General features: G+C 35.0%; 1 protein-coding gene across 1 annotated transcript in view; it reads left to right on the forward strand.

Annotated features, from left to right (window-relative positions):
- The window catches only part of CCDC73 (coiled-coil domain containing 73), a 126018-nt gene that overhangs the window by 35908 nt on the left and 69063 nt on the right, over window positions 1-21047 (forward strand). The window contains exons 3-5 of the mRNA XM_060606293.3: window positions 4373-4444; window positions 6089-6124; window positions 6984-7058. Coding sequence (XP_060462276.1) covers window positions 4373-4444; window positions 6089-6124; window positions 6984-7058 — 183 coding nt within the window. The remainder of the gene's footprint in view (window positions 1-4372; window positions 4445-6088; window positions 6125-6983; window positions 7059-21047) is intronic.

The raw sequence follows: 21047 nt of genomic DNA on the forward strand, positions 1-21047 counted from the left end.
TTGTTTATTCATTCTGCCAATATTTGGTTTTTGATTGGAGAATTTAATCTATGTACATTTAAGTAATTCCTGATAAGGAGTGACTGCTTTCTTTCATTTTGGTATTTGTTTTTTAATTGCCTTACAGCTTTTTTGTCCCTCATTTCTTGCATTACTGTTACCTTTTGTGTTTATTTGTTGTAGTAAAACATTTAAATTTAATTCTCATTTCCTTTTGTGTATATTCTGTCGCCGTTTCCTTTTTGATTACCATGGGAATTATAGTTAGCATCTATCATCAACATTCTAATTTGAATTTATATCAGCCTAACTTCAACAACATAAAAGAACTCTGCTTCTTTACAGCTCTATCCAGTTGTTGATACTACATCTTTATATATTGTGTGCCTCATAGCATAAATTAAAAACAATTTTTTTTTCACACTAACAGAGACTTGTCTTTTTTGCCCTTATTTTAGGGGCTGACACTGGGCAGGCAGGAGGAAGAGGGCCGGGCTAGGACGGGGCCTGAGCAAGGGCTCAGACCCGAGACTGCCCTGGGCGCTACAGACAGGGCAGCTGCTGCGGGACAACTGTACCAGGGGCAGGAGCGCCCGGCTGGCTCTGTGCTTGCACGGCAGCCCTTGGTCAAGATGCTGGCTGCATGGTTACCATTGGCCTGCAGGAGGTGCAGCAGCTGGCCCTGAAGGTCCGGGGGCCCTACTGCCTCTCGCCCAGCGGTTTGGTTGCCCACGCAGTGCAGCAGCTCCTGGAGGTGGCAGCTGGGTAGGGGCTGCATGGCTGCACTGGATGACAGCAGCATGAGCCAAAGCAAGAACAGCAGCAGTGTCACCATAAATTAATAATCTTAAAAATGCATTCGTCACTTAAATTATGTAGAAAGCAAAGTGTGGATTTGCAAACCAAAGTTATAATAAAACTAGCTTTTTAAATTGCCCGTGTATTTACCTTTACTGAGACCTTTATTTCTTCTTATGCCTTTGACTTACTGTCTCCTGTCCATCCTTTCCCATTCCTAAGGGAGAGGTTCCATTATTGAGGACTTAAATTATATAGAGAGATGTCAGTTTCAGAAATGTTTGGAACCCAGTATCTATAGTGGCTAATGAAATCCAGAAAACTTAATTGTCTGTTAGTAATCACCTTCTTATTTATCAGGAATGATAGATTTATCCCCACTGGATAAATCATACCCTAAATAATGTATTTTATTCTGACAAAATTCTAAACTTTCTTTGGAATTTGCATGTCCTTTTTGAGCTAAAGCAGTAAGTAGTTAAATGGAGTTACTTTTAGAGCTCTTCTCATCTTTAGAATAATGAAAACTTGCCCATATATTGTATAAGAGTAGAGTTACAGAGAAATTTAAGTTCCTTAAGCTTCTTCAGTAAACCCTTGAGGCATAGCTATCTAGATAAATTGTTGACTTTCCCAAGACAAAATAGTCACACCATCTTGATCTAAAGGGACACTATAGAAAGCAAAATGTGTATTTATAGTGGTAAAGTATGTAAAGTCGGGTAGCACTGAAGATAAAATAGTATCTGGGCTTACTACTGCAAAGAATTGGGGCTACGGTTATTTTATTTATTTGTCTTGAACAGATCTTTATCTTCACCCATTGAGTTTCTTGACTGGAAAACAACAATGTTCAAAGACTGGCATAAAGTGTGATTTATCCGTTCTCTTAGGTTTTGGACTATTCATTTTAATTCTTAACTTCTGGTTTTAGAGATATTATGTAAAGTTAGGTGGAGGTTTGCTGCTAATATCAGTAAGACATTTTGCCCACAAAGAGTGCCACTTCATAGAGATCTTAATTTGGTTTGATCATGTCAAAGATACCAGTAGTCAATATTCAAATATAGCTGTAATCTGATTACAAATAGAAAAATCCTCAGAGATCTAAAAAAAAAAATCAGGCAAGAATTTAATTTTGCAATTCTAGTTTACATACTAGATTCCGTTCTCCGATGCTAATGGGTGTGGTGACATAAAGGAGAAAATAATATGTCTCACTTGAGAATCCAAGGATAACAGTTGTAGGCTAAAGCAGTAGGGAATATCTCTGGATTATTAGAGATATTCACTATCTGAGTAGTTCATTGACTCTGAGGAAGAGATTATGTGATGATGGCAGGATTGATGGTATGAGTAAAATGTTTGCAAGGTTTCTTTTAATATTTAGAGAAATTTCTCTTTGCAAGTTTGAGGATAAAATGGGAAGTTGGATACATGATTTTCCCTCAGAGCAGTATCATTGATTTGTCCACTTGATTTTTTTCCCCCTTCATTTTCTTAGCTAGTTCAGGAGAGTTTTTTCCCCAGTGGCCTTTCCGATTATAATAAATATCTACAAGTGTCTTTACCAAAATGCTCACTCCTTCAGTGCTTGATGACTGAAGTGGGAACATTAAGCTGTTTTATCTATAAGATTTCCAGTTCATTTTGCTTTTGTTGTAAGGCTTTTTGAACAGCTGGATTTGGAGATCTAGTGATGGGGCTATTTCCCATTCTAGTTTTGGTTGCGCATTAAATCTCCTATTTCCAGATTTAAGGCTGTTCACAAAAAAGTGAGGAGAAAGCTAGAGGTCACATGTACTTCAGAATGTACTCCTCAACGAACTGTCCCTGAGGTCTTCAATAAATTCTTTCCTTGCTTGCGGGAGTGCTTTAGAGTGTAAATTATTTTCACAGAAAACTGGCCAACAGCCTCTGAAAGATTTTGTCCAACATCTACAGCTTGTCTAAACCTGTCTGGTTTCCTGTGCAGTTTGTGATTTCCTAAGCCATTCTTGGGATCTTCTCACTTTGCTTTTTCCATTCAATTTACTTTTTCATTTGAGAATATGAATCATTGGTACACATCTGGGAACTGGCAGTATTATTTTTAAAATTTAGCCTATAAAAATTAAAATATTTTTTTAATTTTAATTTTTTTTTTTTTTTTAGTAATCTCTATACCCAGTGTGGGGCCCAAACTCATGACCCCAAAGCTGAAGAGCTACTCAGATAGTGAATATCTCTAATAATCCAGAGATACTCCCTACTGTTTTAGCCTACAACTGTTACCCTTGGATTCTCAAGTGAGACATATTATTTTCTCCTGTAGGTCACCACTCCCATTAGCATTGGAGAAAGGAATCTAGTATGTAAACAGAAGTCACATGTTCTTCTGACTAAGCCGGCCAGGTGCCCCAATAATTAAAATATATTTTTTTTAAATGTTTTTTTAACATTTATTTATTTTTGAGACAGAGAGAGACAGCATGAACGGGGGAGGGTCAGAGAGAGAGGGAGACACAGAATCTGAAACAGGCTCCAGGCTCTGAGCAGTCAGCACAGAGCCCGACGCGGGGGTTGAACTCACATACCGCGAGATCGTGACCTGAGCCGAAGTCGGACGCTTAACCGACTGAGCCACCCAGGCGCCCCAATAATTAAAATATTTTAAAGTAATTGCTAACTTTAGAAAAATAAAAAGCTGTGTTAGATAGAAATGTAATTATGGTATATTATATGGCTGAGCACTGAATAAAAATTGCACAGTCATGATAGTATAATTACTGAAAAGTGAAGTCACAATTTTTAGTAACTGTTGGAAGAATAGAGGGAGCAGATGTTAGGTAATGGTTGTACAAGAAAGCTAAACTCCCACCTATCATAATAGGAAGTCAGTAGATAAAATTTTTAAGTAGATAAATCAACATATATTTAGAAACACGGAGTCAAATAACAGAAACATTTGAAGTGGTTCCCACTTTTAGATCTAATGGCTTTAAATTATGAGAATTATTCAATAACATAGAAAAAGAAAGTTTGAAGTCATCTTGAATCTAAAGGACAGAACACAACTTCTATCAAAAAAGGAGGGAGAGAAGGAAAAAAAAGAAATGGAATCATATATGTGTATTTTAAAAAAATGCCCTGTAGTAGTTTTGATTTTATAAAAAATTATTTTGGTGAATTTAAAGAATTATGTCGTCATGTGAACATTTGTGCCTAGATAATAAAATGGGTTTCTTTGGGAACTCTAAAGGATTATAGACTAATTGTATACTATTAATTTTAATAACTTTTGATGAAAGGTATTTTCTTGAAGAAAGCTTTGGAGTCAGCCATGTTTAGAGTTGTTTAAACAATTTTAAATCAATGCGTTTTATCATGAAAAGCAACTGGAAGCAAAATTATTGTATGCTGATTCCATGACAGGTAAAAAATCATAGACTTGGATTAAAGTTGCATTTCAAGAGCATACAATAATACATACAATAAATATGTTTAACTTTTATTTAAATTGTGAATTCAATTAAAAGTTAAAACTTTCAGTTGCTCAAATTTATGTTTTAACTTTTCATAATTTTTAAAATAGGAAACTCTTCAGAATCAAAAGGAAACATTAGCAAAGCAACACAAAGAAGCAATGGCAGCTTTTAAAAAGCAGGTAAAGGATAGACAAACACCAGTTTCAAATATTTCATCTCCTGTGCTCCCATATGAATATTATGCTAAGTTGTTCTGCATACTCACTGAAGACAAAAGAGTACTAATGGAAGCAGGAAATAAAGTCATTTTGAATCACAACCGACAATAAAGAGTAATGTAGTTAGAAAGAGCTAGTTAAGGAAACAACTTAGAAAATTGTTTTCTTTGGAGATATGTTTTCATCTGTCCTAAGTAAATTAGGTTAGTTTTTGTGTGCTCTTCTTCTTTCTCTCCATTCTTCCCTTTCTCTTTGGTTAGAGTATCCTAGGATCTTACCTTTTTTGCTTTCTTCCTGTATCCAGGCCAGAAATAGAATGAGATGCACGTAGAGCGATGTGAAAGATGAGCAGATGTGACTATTATGCACCGAAATCTCCATAAATACTATCAGCATCTAAGAAAGAGCAGAGAAAAACATATACATACATATGTACATACATACATATGTATGTATGTACGTATGTAAAAGATTTTTAAAAAATGAATAGCAACTCCTTCAGTTGTTTTGAGTTTTATAGCTCTACTACTTCAAATGTGCTCATGGAAAATATTCTCAGGAAGTGTTTTTCCTTATAGCCATTCTAGCATCACCATTTTCCCCCTTTTTCCTTCCCTCTCTTTTGTCTTTATTTAAGTGTGTGTGTATTTAGAAAGAGAAATGCATAAAAAGAAATACATCCTGTATAAAGTAAGTCACTAGTTGACCAAAGTTATTTGTAATTCACACTGTAGTGTGGTTTTGTTTAAGCAGACGATAAACTTTCTTCCTTTTAGTCTGAGATGGCCTCACCAAAGTTATGGAAGTTTTATTTGAAGACTAAGCCAAATATACCACATAGTATTCTCTAGGAGAAGGCAAGTTTGTGTCTCTCTTACTTATCACAGGGGACTTTGGGCAAGATAAGAATATCCAGATATCTGAATGGTAGTTTAAAAGTGCTCTTGAGTTCTTTTTCTCCTATGTTTTTGTTTGTTTTTTCTCCTCTTCTCCCCTACCTACCACTCTCCATTTCTTGATTCTTGAATGAGCACTGTAAGGGATATGGAAAATGAGATGGAGAAATTCCAAGGAAAATTGTATTTCTTGACAGTCTTGCCTGGTATCCTTGTGTTGCTTGGGATATTTAATTAGTTTTCTTTGTCATGTTGACTTTGGTTCCTCTGTTTTAGAATATCCCTATTTATTTATTAGACTGCTACATGCATCTTTTAAAAAATTTCAGAAAATATGTCAATGCCAATTCAAATGATAGTCATTTCATAAAAGTGTGCCTTCAGAAAATGTTGCATGTCATTATTTATGAGTAGATGGCAAAATATTGAAACATCAAAGAAAAAAAACTTCTGGAAGGAAAAACTAAATTTTCAAGGGTGATTGATGTCTCTAATCAATTTGATTAAATTGTTCATTTCTTTTGGTGACTGGCTTTTTGCCGCCTTTTATATATTTCATTATTTTCTCATGTGTGAAAGTAGCACATTCACATTGTATTAAGTTCAAACAATATAGATGTGTAAAATATTTTTGTAGTCTCACTGACCAGTGTAAATCACTGTTAACTGTTTACTTACCTGTATTTTAATTTTTAAAATTGTTTATCAGTTGAAAATGAAGATGTGTGCCTTGGAAGAAGAAAAGGTACTTATTAATTTTTTAATAATTTAAACCATAGTTAAATGCATTCATTATTGTGCACCATAATGAAAAACATTAATAATAGACAAATGGAGAATGTTAATTCTTTGAAATCTTAGAAACAGAAAGACCCAAGGAACTCATGTTACCTGTTAGTTTACAGTTGATAATACTGAAACCTAGCAAGATTAAAGAACTTGCTGAAGCTCCCATTTTAAAGTGGCAAAGTTGAGACTAGAACCCATATCTCTTCAGCCTCCGAATTAATGCTCTTTATGCTCTATTGCAGTGTTTCTGTTAACCATATTTTTAGTGCTTTATCAATGTAATTACCTATTTAAAAAAAATTAAAATGATTTTCATCTGGATGCAGACCAGATGCAACTGGAAAAGAAGAAACTCACCTGGCATTAAATATTTTCCCTACTTAATAGTTAATATATGTTTTTATTATATCAATGAACATACTATTTATAAACACCTTTTAAAAAATTCTCCTATATCTTTATAAGACAAATATACTTGTATGTATCTTATTAATTAGGATATATTTATTCTAGCTATATGAATTAAATAATTATATAGTGTCCATAAATTCTCAGGAATGCTCTACTGATAAAATGATTTGTTATGATTTTTCATTTCATGATATTTGTCATCTTGTAAAGGCCTTATGGTAATTTCGTGATATTTTGAAGTCATTAGAAATGTAAATTTTGGTGCAGATCCAGGTTTAAAGCCTGCGAGGTGTTAGTTTTAAAGTAGAGGTTTTGGTTCTTGAGCTTTTGTATTTTCCCCATTAATAATATTTCATTTACACTGGAAAATACTGAAATATAGGTTTTTTTTTTTTTACTTAAAGGGAAAATATCAACTTGCTACAGAAATAAAAGAGAAAGAAATAGAAGGATTGAAAGAAACATTAAAAGCATTACAGGTAAAGTAACTGAGCATTGCTTTAAAAAATAGTTTGGTATTTTAGCTTTGTATTAGTAAAATGTCCACTAAACATGTAAATTAGCAAAACAAAGCTGGTAAAAGTTCGTATACAACGGTAATTTTTTCCTGAAAGCCTTGAATTTCAAATTAGGATTTTTCCTCATCTTTTATTTTAAAAAGAAATATTAGGGGCACCTGGGTGGCTCATGGGTTGAGTGTCTAACTCTTGATTTCTGCTCAGGTCATGATCCCGGCCGGGGCTGTGGGATTGAGCCCATGTCAGGCTCCATGCAAAGTGTGGAGCCTGCTTAATATCTCTCTCTCTCTCTCTCTCTCTCTCTCTCTCTCTCTCTCTTTCTCTTTCTCTCTCTCTCTCTTTCTCTCTCCCCCCCATCCCCAGTTGTGTTTGCTCTCTCTCTCTCAAATAAAAATGTAAAAAATGAAAAAGAAACATTAAAATAACTTCATTATTTCTTACTATAATATAATTAAATAGACGTGTGTTATTTTTAACACTCTGTAGATGAAAAAACCAAGTCAGGCCTATATATTAAAACTGATTATCTGTGGTCCTTAAAAGTTAAAATAAAATAGCATTAAGCAAGTCATCATTACTTTCTCAGTACTGTGCTTATTTTCTGCCAATACTGAGATGACAAAAACATCACATTTGCCTTTAGGTTGTTCACAGCCTCATACAGAATATAGATGATATCAACTGATGGTAATCAACTCATCAATTATCAACTAATGATGATTCATTAAATATATTTATTGAAGGTGTACAGTATGCCAAGCAGTGTTCTAAGCCCTGGAGATATAACAATGAATAAAAAGGGACAAAAATTTTGCTTTTATGGTTTCCATTCTAGGGGGGAAAGATAAGCAATAAAATGAGAGACAAGGAAAAACGAAGATTGTTGGGGGAGAAAATACCTGGTTTTGAAGTATCACCCTATAGGGCACTTGTACCCCAATGTTTATAGCAGCACTCTCAACAATAGACAAATTATGGAAAGAGCCTAAATGTCCATCAACTGATGAATGGATAAAGAAATTGTGGTTTATATACACAATGGAGTACTACATGGCAATGAGAAAGAATGAAATATGGTCCTTTGTAGCAATGTGGATGGAACTGGAGAGTGTGATGCTAAGTGAAATAAGCCATACAGAGAAAGACAGATACCATATTGTTTCACTCTTATGTGGATCCTGAGAAACTTAACGGAAACCCATGGGGGAGGGGAAGGAAAAAAAAAAAAAAGAGGTTAGAGTGGAAGAGAGCCAAAGCACAAGAGACTCTTAAAAACTGAGAAAAAACTGAGGGTTGATGGGGGGTGGGAGGGAGGGGAGGGTGGGCGATGGGTATTGAGGAGGGCACCTTTTGGGATGAGCACTGGGTGTTGTATGGAAACCAATTTGACAATAAACTTCATATATTGGGAAAAAAAAGTATCACCTTATAGATAACATTAATTACAAAGAGTAAAATACGTTTTTATGATGGAAGGATCCTGATGGTCACTACCTTAATCAGGTAATTCACACCATAGTGTGGATTTGTTTAAACATATGATACACTTTCTTTCTTTAGTTGATTAAAGTAGGACAAAGTTTCCCTTTTCTTCACATTCTCACAAACCTTGTTATCTCTTGTCTTTCTGATCATGCCATTCTAATAGGTGTAAGGTGATACCTCATTGGGTTTGACCTTGTATTTCCCTGATGAGTAGTGATGTTGAGTACCTTTTCATATATGTGTTGGCCATTAGTCTTCTAGAAAAATCTTTCATGTCCTTAGCCTGTCTTTTAAATTGGTTTTGTTTTGTTGCTGGGGAGTGTACAAGCTCCTGATACATTTTGGATGTTAACCCCAGTCAGATACATGGTTTGCAAATGTTTCTCCCATTCTGTAGGTTGAGTTTTCAGTCTGTTGATTATTTCCTTTGATTGCAGAAGCTTTTTAGTTTCATGTAATTCCAGTAGTCTGTTTTTGCTTTTGTTGTTTGTGCTTTTGGTGTCATATTCAAAAAATCACTGCCGGGGCACCTGGGTGGCTCAGTCGGTTGGGCGTCCGACTTTGGCTCAGGTCATGATCTCGCGGTCCATGAGTTCGAGCCCCGCATCAGGCTCTGGGCTGACAGCTCAGAGCCTGGAGCCTGTTTTGGATTCTGTGTCTCCCTCTCTCTCTGACCCTCCCCTGCTCATGCTCTGTCTCTCTCAGTCTCACAAATAAATAAATGTTAAAAAAAAAAAAATTAAAAAAAAATCACTGCCTAGACTAATGCCAAGAAGTTCTTCTCCTGTGGTTTTTCTTCTGGTAGTTTTATGGTTTCAGGTCTTATGTTTAAGTCTTTAATCCCTTTTGAGTTGATTTTTGTATATAGTATGAAATTTTGTATATGATGCAAGATAAGGGTCTGATTTCATTTTTCTGCATGTGGATATCCAGTTTTTCCAGTACCATTTTTTGAGGAATATCTTTTCCCCATTATATATTCTTGGTACCCTTGTTGAAGATGAGTTAGCTGTAGTTGCATGGATTTCTATTCTCTCTATTCTGATCCATTAACCAGTATGTGTGTTTTTGTAGCAGTATCATACTGTTTGGATTACTATAGCTTTGAAATGGATTTTGAAATCAGGAAGCATGATGCCTCTAGCTTTGTTCATCTTGCTCAGGATTGCTTCAGCTATGATTTTCTGGTTTTAGGGCCTTTCGTGGTTTGTATGAATTTTAGGATTATTCTATGTCTGTAGAGATCAACATTGTGATTTTGATGGGGATTCCATTGAATTGGTAGATCATTTTGGGTAATAGGGACATTTTAAATATTAATTCTTCTATCCATGAACATAGGATGTTTTTCTTCTTACCTGTCTTTTTAAATTTCTTTCATCAATGTTTTATAATATTCAGTGTACAAACATTTTACTTCTTTGGTTAAATTTATTCCTGAAAAAATTTTTAATTACTGTGAATGAGATAGTTTTCTTAATTTCCTTTTTGGATAGTTTGTTATTTGTGTTAGAAATATGGCTGATTTTTGTATGTTGATTTTGTGTCCTACAACTTTACTGTATTCATTTATTCTAAGAGTGTTTTTGTTGAGTCTTTAGGGTTTTCTACATATCTGATCATGTCATCTTCAAATGGATAATTTCACTTCTTTCTGATTTGGATGCCTTTTATTTCTTTTTCTTGTCTAATTGCTCTAGCTAGGACTTCAGCACTGTTTTGAATAGAAGTAGTAAGAGTGAGCATCCATGCCTTATACTGAATTGATTATGATGTTTACTGTGGACTTTTTGTAGGCCTTTATTGTGTTTAGGTGTTACCTTGTGTACCTATTTTATTGAGAGTTTTTATCATGGATGGGTGTTAAATTTTGTCAAATGCATTTTCTATATCATATTGAGATGAACATGTGGGTTTTTTTTGTTGTTGTTGTTAATGTGATATATCACATTGAATGATTTGCATATGCTGGACCATCTGGCAGCTCAGGGATAAATCCCACTTGGTCATGGTGTATGAAACTTTAACATGCTGTTATTTGGTTTGCTAGAATTTTATTGAAGATTTTTGCATCTGTGTTCATCAGGTATATTGGCCTATAGTTTTCTTTTCTTGTGTTGTCTTTGACTTTGTTATAAGAGTGATGTGGACCTCATAAAATGAGTTAGGAAGTATTCCCTCCTTTTCTGTATTTTGGAAGAACTTAAGGGTTGGTGTATTAATTCTTCAGATGTTTGGTAGAATTCATCCATGAAGCTATCTGGTTTGGGGATTTTCTTTCTTGGTAGATTTATTTATTTTTTTTTTTTTTAATTTTTGGGACAGAGAGAGACAGAGCATGAACGGGGGAGGGTCAGAGAGAGAGGGAGACACAGAATCGGAAACAGGCTCCAGGCTCCGAGCCATCAGCCCAGAGCCTGACGCGGGGCTCGAACTCACGGACTGCGAGATCGTGACCTGGCTGAAGTCGGACGCTTAACTGACTGCGCCACCCAGGCGCCCCATCTTGGTAGATTTTTAATTACTGATTCAATTTCCTTCTTAGTTACCACTATATTTACGCTTTCTGTTTCCTCTTTCTTCAGTTTTGTTAGACTGTGTGTTTCTAAGAATTTATCCATTTCTTCTAGGTTATCCAGTTTGTTGATGTGTGGTTGTTTCTTTTTATTTATGAGTCATCCATTGTGATGTCTCCTTCCATTTCTGATTTTATTGATTTGGATCTCCTCTCTTTTTGTTTAATTTATCCTTCCAAAAGAATAACTCTTAGTTTGGTGATTTTTTTTCTGATTGTTTTTCTATTTATTATTTATTTCTGTTCTAATATGTATTATTTTCTTTTGCTGGTTTTGGGGTTCTTGCTTTTTCTAGTTCTTTGAGATGTAAAATTAGATTGTTTATTTGAAATATTTCTTTTTTCAAGGTAGGCATTTATATTATAAAAACACCCATTAGTACTGCTTTTGCTGCATCCCATAAGTTTTGGTATGTTGTGTTATTGTTTTTGCATATCTTAAGATACTTTTAAATTCTTTTTTTTTTGACATGATTGTTCAAGAGTGTTTAGTTTCCACATAGTTGTGAATTTCCTGTTTGCTTACTGTTGTTGATTCTTGTTTCATTCCACTGTGGGTAGAAAAGATATTTGGTATGATTTTGATCTTCTTAAATTTGTTAAGACTTATTTTGTGACCCAACATGATCTATCCTGAGAATGTTTCATGTGTACTTGAGAAGAATGTATATTCTGCTGTAGGGTGAAAAGTTCTGTGTATATCTGTTAGGTCCATTTGACCCATAGTGAGGTTTAAGTCAACTGTTGCATGATAGATTTTCTGTCTGGATGTTCTGTACATTATCGTAAGTGAGGTAGTAAAGTCTCCTACTATTATTGTATTTCTGTCAATTTCTCTCTTCAGGTCTGTTGATATTTGCTTTATGTATTTAGGTGCTCTGATGCTGAGTGCATATATAATCGTTAAAGCTTCTTGTTGAATTGACTGACCATTTAGCATTATATAATGACCTTTTTTTGTCTCCAGAGACAGTTTTTGACTTAAAGTCTATTTTGTATGATATAAATATAGCCCACCCCTGCTTTATTTTTGGTTTCTGTCTGGTATTTCTTTCATCTCTGTACTGTCAGCTTATTTGTGTCCTTAAATCTAAAGTGAGTCTCTTGTAAGTAGTATAGTAGTCTCCCTTTATCTATGGAGGGTATGTTTCTAGACCCCCAGTGGAGTCCTGAAACCATGGAGAGTACTGAACCCTAAATATACTATGTTCTTTTTCTACACATAAATACCTATAATCAAGTAAATTAGGCACAGTAAGAGATTACCAAAAATAACTAATAATATAAAATAATTATAATAATATAAATGTTATGTGAATATGATTTCTTTCTTTCCCTTTTTTTTTCCTCTCTCAAAATGTCTTATTGTACTAAACTCACTTTTCTTGTGATGATGTGAGATGATAAAATGCCTATGGGATGAGATGAAGTGAGGTGAATGATGTGGGAATCAGTGACATAGTGTTGGGCTCCTATTAACCTTCTAATGACACATCAGAAGGGAATCGTCTGCTCCCAACTGCATTTGACTGTGGGTAATTGAAACCATGGGAAGTGAAATCACAGATAAGTGGGGACTGCCATATATCACTTGATCATGTTCATTTTTTGAAACCATTCAATCACTCTATGTCTTTTGGTTGGAAAGTTTAATCCATTGACATTTAAAGTAATTATTGCTAGGTGTAGAATTACTGATGTCATTTTATAAATTGTTTTCTGTCTGTTTTGTAGTTGTTTTGTGTATCTCTTCTTCTCATCTTCCTTTGTTATGTGATGTTTCTGTAGTGATTTTGATTTTTTTCTCTTTATCTTTTGTCTATATATTGTAGGTTTTTATTCTTATGCTTATATGAAGACTTACATAAAATATTTTGTAGTTATAGTTGCTTTAAGTTGGTAACAACTTTAATTGCATACGAAAACACTACACTTTGACTACCCCTGAACTTTGTGTTCTTATAGACCAGGGTTTGCTTCTTTTTATATTGTGTATTCATGAACAAATTTTAATTTTTGTAACTTTTATATAAGGGTTTTAAGTACATATAATTTATGTACTAACATATCAGTCTTCAATTATTCTGTATTTGTCTATATGTTTACCTTTACAAATGAGAATTATTCTTCCATATGCTTTTGCATTGCTGCTTGGCATGTTTTTGTTTCAATTTGAAGAACTTCCTTAAATATTTTTTTTTATAAGGCAGGTCAAGTGGTAACTGATTCCTTAGTCTGTTTTGGAAAGACTTTATCTTTCCTTCAGTTTTTAAATGATAGTTTAAAAACTAGGTATAGTTTTCTTGCTAGGTATAATATTCTTGGTTGGCAGATTTTTCTTTTGGTACTTAGAATATATCCTCCCACTCTCTCCTGGCCTGTAATGTTTCTGCCGAGAAGTCTATAGATAATCTTATTGGAGTTCCCTTAAATGTGACAAGTTGCTTTTCTCTTGCTACTGTCAGAATTCTCTCTTTGACCTAGACAACGTGATTATAATGTGTCTTATTGTATTCTTTGGGTTCATTGTATATAGTCCTCTGAGTCTCATGAATCGGGATCCATTTCCCTCCCAAGATTTGGGAAGTTTTCAGCCATTTTTTTTTTAATGTTCTTATTTATTTTTGAGACAGAGACAGAGCATGAACGGGGGAGGGTCAGAGAGAGGGAGACACAGAATCTGAAGCAGGCTCCAGGCTCTGAGCTGTCAGCACAGAGCCTGATGCGGGACTCGAGCTCACAGATCATGAGATCATGACCTGAGCCGAAGTCGGAAGCTCAACCAACAGCCACCCAGATGCCCCAGCCATTATTTCTTTATATAAGCTTTCTGCCCCTTTCTCTTTTCTCCTTCTGGGACTCCAGTAATGCTTATATTGATTCCTTTGATGCTGTTTTGTAAATTTTGTTGGCTTTCTTCACCCTCTTTCAATTGGTTTTCTTCTCTGATTGAATAATTTCAAATGATGTCTTCAAGTTCAGTGGTTCTTTCTTCTATTTGATTCAATGTGCCCTTGAAGCTCTCTGTTGCATTTTTTTTTTTTCATTTCATTAATTGCATTTTCCATCTCTACAATTTTTTTAGTTCTTTTAAAAATGATTTCTGGGGGCCCCTGGGTGGCTCAGTCGGTTGAGCGCCGACTTCGGCTCAGGTCACGATCTCGCGGTCCGTGAGTTCGAGCCCCGCATCGGGCCCCTGTGCTGACAGCTCAGAGCCCGGAGCCTGTTTCAGATTCTGTGTCTCCCTCTCTGACCCTCCCCCATTCATGCTCTGTCTCTCTCTGTCTCAAAAATGAATAAAAACGTTAAAAAAAAATTTTTTTTTAATAAAAATGATTTCTGTGTCTATTGAACTTCATTTTATACATATATTTTCCTGATTTTGTGGAATTTTCTATCTATAGATTTTAAGTAAATTATTTTTTCCTATTAATGACTTATTACATGATCCTGTGGTAAGACACTTTGTCTTTCTGAGCCTCAATTTTCCTTCAGGTAAAATGAAGAAATTGAAATATATCAGAATTTCTCAAATAAGTTCACTTCATGAACCAGTAGCATATCTACATTATTTGCTCTGGATGTCAGGAATAAGGAATTTTGGGAGAGGTATTCATTCATCCACCCAAAAGAGACATGAATAAGAGAACATAGATAGAAGGTGGTAAAAGTTGGGTTGGGAGTAATGACCTGTCACGTTTTCAGGTCTATAGCTCTATGATGTCATGTTATTTCACTAAATTTTAAACTTACTGAATTTTATAAATTAGGATAGTAATTATTCCTACAGAACTGAGGGTATATTTAACACATAATGTATTATTTGTACTATTGGAAACACAATTTTATTAGGCCTTACCTAACCACAGTGACAAAAGGGAATTAAATTATAGTAGTGTGTACATTTATCCATAAGGATTTCTTAGACATTTGGGTACTTTTGTAGTTTGGAGAGTCATAAACTTACAGAGGTGTTGAAAATACAATACAAAGAACTTTTTTTTTTTCAATTATTTAAGAGTATTTTGCCAATCTAATACCCTTTTGCCCCCAAACCTGTAGTTTATCTGTCCTACAATCAAGGACATTCTTCTAAAAAACCCTAACAACATCATCAAAATCAGCAAGTTAACATTAACACATAACTATAATCTCTCAGGCCCCAGTAAGGTTTTACTAGTTGTCCTAATAATGTGTTTTATAGCAAAAAGATCTAGTTTAGAATCTTGTGTTGCATTTATTTGTCATACCTCTTTAATCTCTTCTATCTAGACTGGTTCCTCAGTCTTTGTGTGATTTTTATGACTTTGATACTCTTGAAGATTAAAGACCAGTTGTTTTGTAGAGTGTCCCTTCATTTGTGTTTATAATGATGTTTCCTCATGATTAGATCAGTTATATATCTTTGGTGGTAATATACAAAGAAATGTATTGTTCTTATAATTGAATCCTATCAGTTCATAATTTTAATTTCCCTATTGATGATATTAACTTTGTTTATTTGTTTAAGGTAGTATCTGACAAATTTCTTCACTGGAAAGGTACTCTTTTCCTCTTTGTAATCAGTATTTCATAGGGAGGTACTTTGAAATTATGTAAATATTCTCTTTCTCACCAAACTTTTAATATATTCATTTATTTATATCAGTATAGACTCATAGTTTTTATTTTATTTAGTGGATTAAAATCTATGACTGTCATTTATTTCGTTGCTCAAATTACCCTTGATTTGGCTACTGGGAGTCTATAAAGCTGATTACTGAGTCTTTTGGATATGCCTTCATTCTTTCAGCATTTTCCTGCTTTTAGATAAAAACAAATATGCCAGGATCATTTTATAATTTATCTGACCTCACACTGGAATGAGCCATTTTTCCATTTTCTATGTTGCTATGGTTCCTTTTAGTGGAAAATAATATGTAGAAGCAAAGATCTGGGCACTATTACACTTGTTACTATTGATATGTCACTGCTTTCAGATTTTCTTGGTGGACAGAGATCTATGTATGTATTTACATACACACAGATATCATTTATATTTGTGTTTATTTATAACTTATAATGTTTATTTCTCTAACAACCTAGGTATATAAAAAACCATGAATTCATATTATCTCTAATTTTAATACAAAACCACAAGGTTAATTTTCATTTATTTTCTCCCTGTATGTGTACATTTCTTTCCTCTTACAGTGAGAAATATGACATTCTTTATCCTTAACGTATTTACTTGTTCAATAAACTACCCTGTGTAAACCAGTTTACCATTTTGCCGTGCCTTCCTTCCTAAATGAATGCCTTCTTTTCCCTACTTGGACTCTGACCCCTTGAGCTGGGTTGCCCTTTTTCAGTGTTGCCCTCCTCACCCTCCTCAGCTTCTTTTTAAATTTTATTTTATTTTCATTCCAGCTTAGTTAACATAAAGTGTTATATTAGTTTCAGGGGTATAATATTGTTATTCAACAATTCTGTACTTCACTCAGTGCTCTTTACAACAAGTGCACTTCTTAATCCCTATCCCCTTTTTTGCCCATCTCTCCCTGCCCCCCCCCCCCCAGCCCCGCATTTCCTCTCTGATAACCATCAGTTCTCTGTAGTTAAGAGTCTGTTTCTTGGTTTCTTTCTCTCTCTGTCTCTCTCTCTTTTGCCTTTGCTTATTTGTTTTGTTTATTAAATTCCACGTGATTGAAATCATATAGTATTTGTCTTCCTCTGACTGACTCATTTTGCTTAGCATTATACTCTAGCTCCATCCATGCCATTGCAAACGGCAAGGTTTCATTTTTTTTTTATGGTTGAATTATATCCCACTTACACATATATACAACACTTGGGTTCCTTTCATATTTTGGCTATTATATGTATCCCTTTGAATTAGTGTTTTTGTATTTTTTGGGTAAATACCTAGTAGTGTGATTGCTGGATCACATAGTAGTTCTGTTTTTAACTTTTGAGGAACCTCCATACTATTTTCCACAGTGACCGCACCAGTTTGCATTCCCACCAATAGCGCATGAGTGTTCCTTTTTCGTCACATCCTCACCAGCACTTGGTGTCTTGTGTTTTTTATTTTAGCCATTCTGACAGGTGTGAGTTGATAATCTCATTGTAATTTTGATTTGCATTTCCCTTATGATGAGTGATGGTGAGCATCTTTTCACGTGTCTGTTGGCCATCGAAATATCCTCCTTGGAGAAATGTCTGTTCATGTCTTCTGCCCATTTTTAAATTGGATTATTTGGTTTTTGGGTGTTTTATAAGTTCTTTTTATGTTTTGGATACTCACCCTTTATCAGATGTGTCATTTGCAAATATCTTCTCCCATTCTGTAGGTTGCCTTTTAGTTTTGTTGATTGTTTCCTTTGCTGTGCGGAATCTTTTTATTTTGATGTAGTTCTAACAGTTTGTTTTTGCTTTTGTTTCACTTGTCTCAGGAGACATATCTAGAAAAATGTTGCTATAGCTGATGTCAGAGACATTACTGCCTGTGGTCTCTTCTAGGATTTTTATGGCTTTAGGTCTCACATTTAAGTCTTTAATCCATTTTGAGTTTATTTTTGTATATTGGTGTAAGAAAGTGGTCCAGTTTTCTCAACACTGTTTGTTGAGGAGACTGTCCTTTTTCCATTGGGTATTCTTTCCTGCTTTGTTGAAGATTAATTGACCATGTAATTGTGGGTTTATTTCTGGGTTTTCTGTTTTGTTTTTCTGATGTATGTGTCTGTTTTTATGCCAGTACCATACTGCTTTGATTACTACAGCTGTGTAATATAACTTGAAGTCCAGAATTGTGATACTCCCAGCTTTGCTCTTCTTTTTCAAAATTGCTTTGGCTATCAGGGTCTTTTGTGGTTCAATATAAATTTTAGAATTGTTCTACCTCTGTGAAAAATGATGATGTTATTTTGATAGGGTGGCATTAAATGTGTAGGTTGCTTTGGGTAGTATAGGCATTTTAACAATATTTGTTTTTCCAATTCATAATCGTGGAATGTCCTTCTGTTTATTTGTGTCATCTTGAATTCACTTATCAGTTCTAGTAGTTTTTTGGCGGAGTGTTTTGGGTTTTCTTTTATTTCTTTTTTTTTCTTCAGTAATCTCTGCACCCAACATGGGGCTCGAACTTGTGACCCCGAGATCAAGAGTCACATGGTCTTTGGACTGAGCCAGCCAGGTGCCTTTAGGGCTTTCTGTATATAGTATCATGTCATCTACAAATAGTACCCTACTCAGCTTCTGATTCCTCACAATAGATTTCCCTCAGTTGGGATTGTCTTCCCCATTCAGGCCTGATACCGTGTTCTGGAATGGTGCTACTACGACCTGTTCACCCCTTTCCCATGGATACCTACCTTGCCCTACTCTACCCCCATTGACTTAGGACTGAATTGTTCAGGAAAAGGGAAAAGGTTAAATACTTTTTAACATAGTTTTGAGGGACTTTATTCCCAAGTAACATAAAGCCAGTTAATGGAAAATTAATGGGAAAATAAGGTGTGCTGTAAAGAAAGGTACTTTACAGTCAGTTTTTCATGATATTTTCTATAAAGTAAGGGATAACTATAATAGCAAAACATTTGTACTCTGTCTTTGAAATTGGCTTCTGTAGTTAATAATTAGTGTCAGTATAGTTCCTGTATTAGAAAGGTGTCTGTATCTGATACTATAATCCAGTTCAGTGTAATTTAAAAAAAAACTATTTTTAATGTTTATTTATTCTTGAGAGAGAGAGAGACAGAGCACAAGCAGGGGAAGGGCAGAGAGAGGGAGACACAGAATCTGAAGCAGGCTCCAGGCTCTGAGCTGTCAGCACAGACAGAGCCTGATGTGGGGCTCGAACTCGCAAACCGTGAGATCATGACCTGGGCTGAGGTTGGATGCTTAACTGGCTGAGCCACCCAGGCGCCCCCAATTCAGTGTAATTTTAACATGAAAAAAATCATATATATATATGTAGCCTGCATAAAAAGATTTCATGTCAGCCTAATTATATTGCTTTCAAATTCTACTTATGTTTTATTGGAACACAACTATGTGGTAGCTTTTTAAGGTGGAAAGTGCTCTAGAGATGTTGATAAAATAGAGCTATGAATCATGATTCAGAAAGAATTAATGTTTGAAGAATAGTGACCAGAAAGAATTTTGTAAATTTGCTCTAGATGTATGGCTTTTATCTTTAGCAGATGGTAGCTGTGTTAGGGTTCTTCAGTGAAACAGAGCCAATAGCATATATATATTGGGAGAAATTTATTATGAGGAATTGAGTCACCCAATTATGGAAGCAGAGAAGTGCGATAGTCTAATGATTCCATTGCTTCAAATGCTGATCTCATCCAGAAACACCCTCACAGATACACTCAGAAATAGTCTTTTGTTTCAGTTAAGTTGCATATAAAATTATCACATTAGCAGATATGAAATTCAGGGTTAGAGTGAAAGTGTTTCTCTCTTATCTTTCCAGATGACTTCTATCCTTTTACTGTTCTTTTGTTGGAATGCCTTAAAAAATACTCTGATCTCATCCCATCTCATGTCTTTCAAATGGGACGTATGTTCAAGACTTTCAAATATGTATCTCCAGCCTAGATTGACATGAAACATGGTATGTTCAAAATCATAAACATGATTTTTTTGTTTTAGAAAATATTCCCCTACCAGGGTGCCTGGGTGGCTCAGTCAGTTAAGCATCCAGCTTCGGCTCAGGTCATGATCTCCCTGTCTGTGAGTTCAAGCCCCATATCAGGTTCTGTGCTGACAGCTCAGAGCCTGGAGCCTGCTTTGGATTTTGTGTCTCCTCTCCCTCTGCCCCTCCCCTGCTCGCATTCTCTCTCTATCAAAAATAAACATTTAAAAATAAATAAATAAATGATAGAAAATATTCCACTCCTAAAAACTAACTTCTTTTTCTTTTATTTCCTTAGTAATTATGTCTCCTTTTTTTTTTAATTTTTTTTTTTTTTTTTTACTCTTTATTTTTGAGAGAGACAGAGACAGAATATGAGTGGGTTAGGGGCAGAGAGAGAGGGAGACACAGAATCCGAAGTGGGCTACAGGCTCCAAGCTGTCAGTACAGAAGCCGACTCAGGGCTTGAACTCACGAGCTGTGAGATCATAACCTGAGCCGAAGTTGGATGCTCAACTGACTGAGCCAGCCAGGCGGCCCTTATGACTCCTTTTTTTTCCTGTTGCAGATTTGTTAATATTTCACTCAGATTATATCCAGTTCTGGCGACGTCTTACTACATCCATTATTAAAACCCTAGTCCTCTTTCATTATCTTCTTTCATCTGGATTATCACAGTGGCTTATTAACTGGTTTTCCTGCTTCCACTTTTGTTCCGTGTTAGTGTTAACACTCAGACTGATCCTTTAAAAAAGTAAGTCAGGCTATGTTATACTTGTGCTTAGAACTTTTCAGTGTCTTCCTGTCTCATTTAATATAAAAACCTAAGTCTATATCCTGCATTACAAGACCTACAATGAATTGGCCCTCTCCCCACTCTTACTTTTCTCTGAACTCCTCTATTGCTGTTCTTCTCTTTGCTTATTCACTTCCAGCCACACTTTCTTGTGGTTTGAACACACCAGATGTTTTCCCCACCTTAAGGCCTTTGCACTTGCCGAAATACTCTTCCTCATTCCTGTCAAATCTGGACTCAAAAGATGTCAACCTAGAAAGAATTTTCTTGCGTATCTCATGTAATCTCTTTCCTTGATTTATTATTTTTCTTTACTGCTTATCAATATTTAATAGAACTTATATTTTAACTTATTTATATTGCTTATTTTCTACAATATCCAGAATTTAAGCTGGATGAGATTTTTTTGGGGGGGTTCAATATTATACCCCCTGTGTGTACATTAATTATTTACTTATAGTATGCATTCAA

The sequence above is a fragment of the Panthera onca genome, chromosome D1, assembly GCF_046562875.1.
Source record: "Panthera onca isolate mPanOnc1 chromosome D1, mPanOnc1 haplotype 2, whole genome shotgun sequence".
Classification (NCBI taxonomy): domain Eukaryota; kingdom Metazoa; phylum Chordata; class Mammalia; order Carnivora; family Felidae; genus Panthera; species Panthera onca.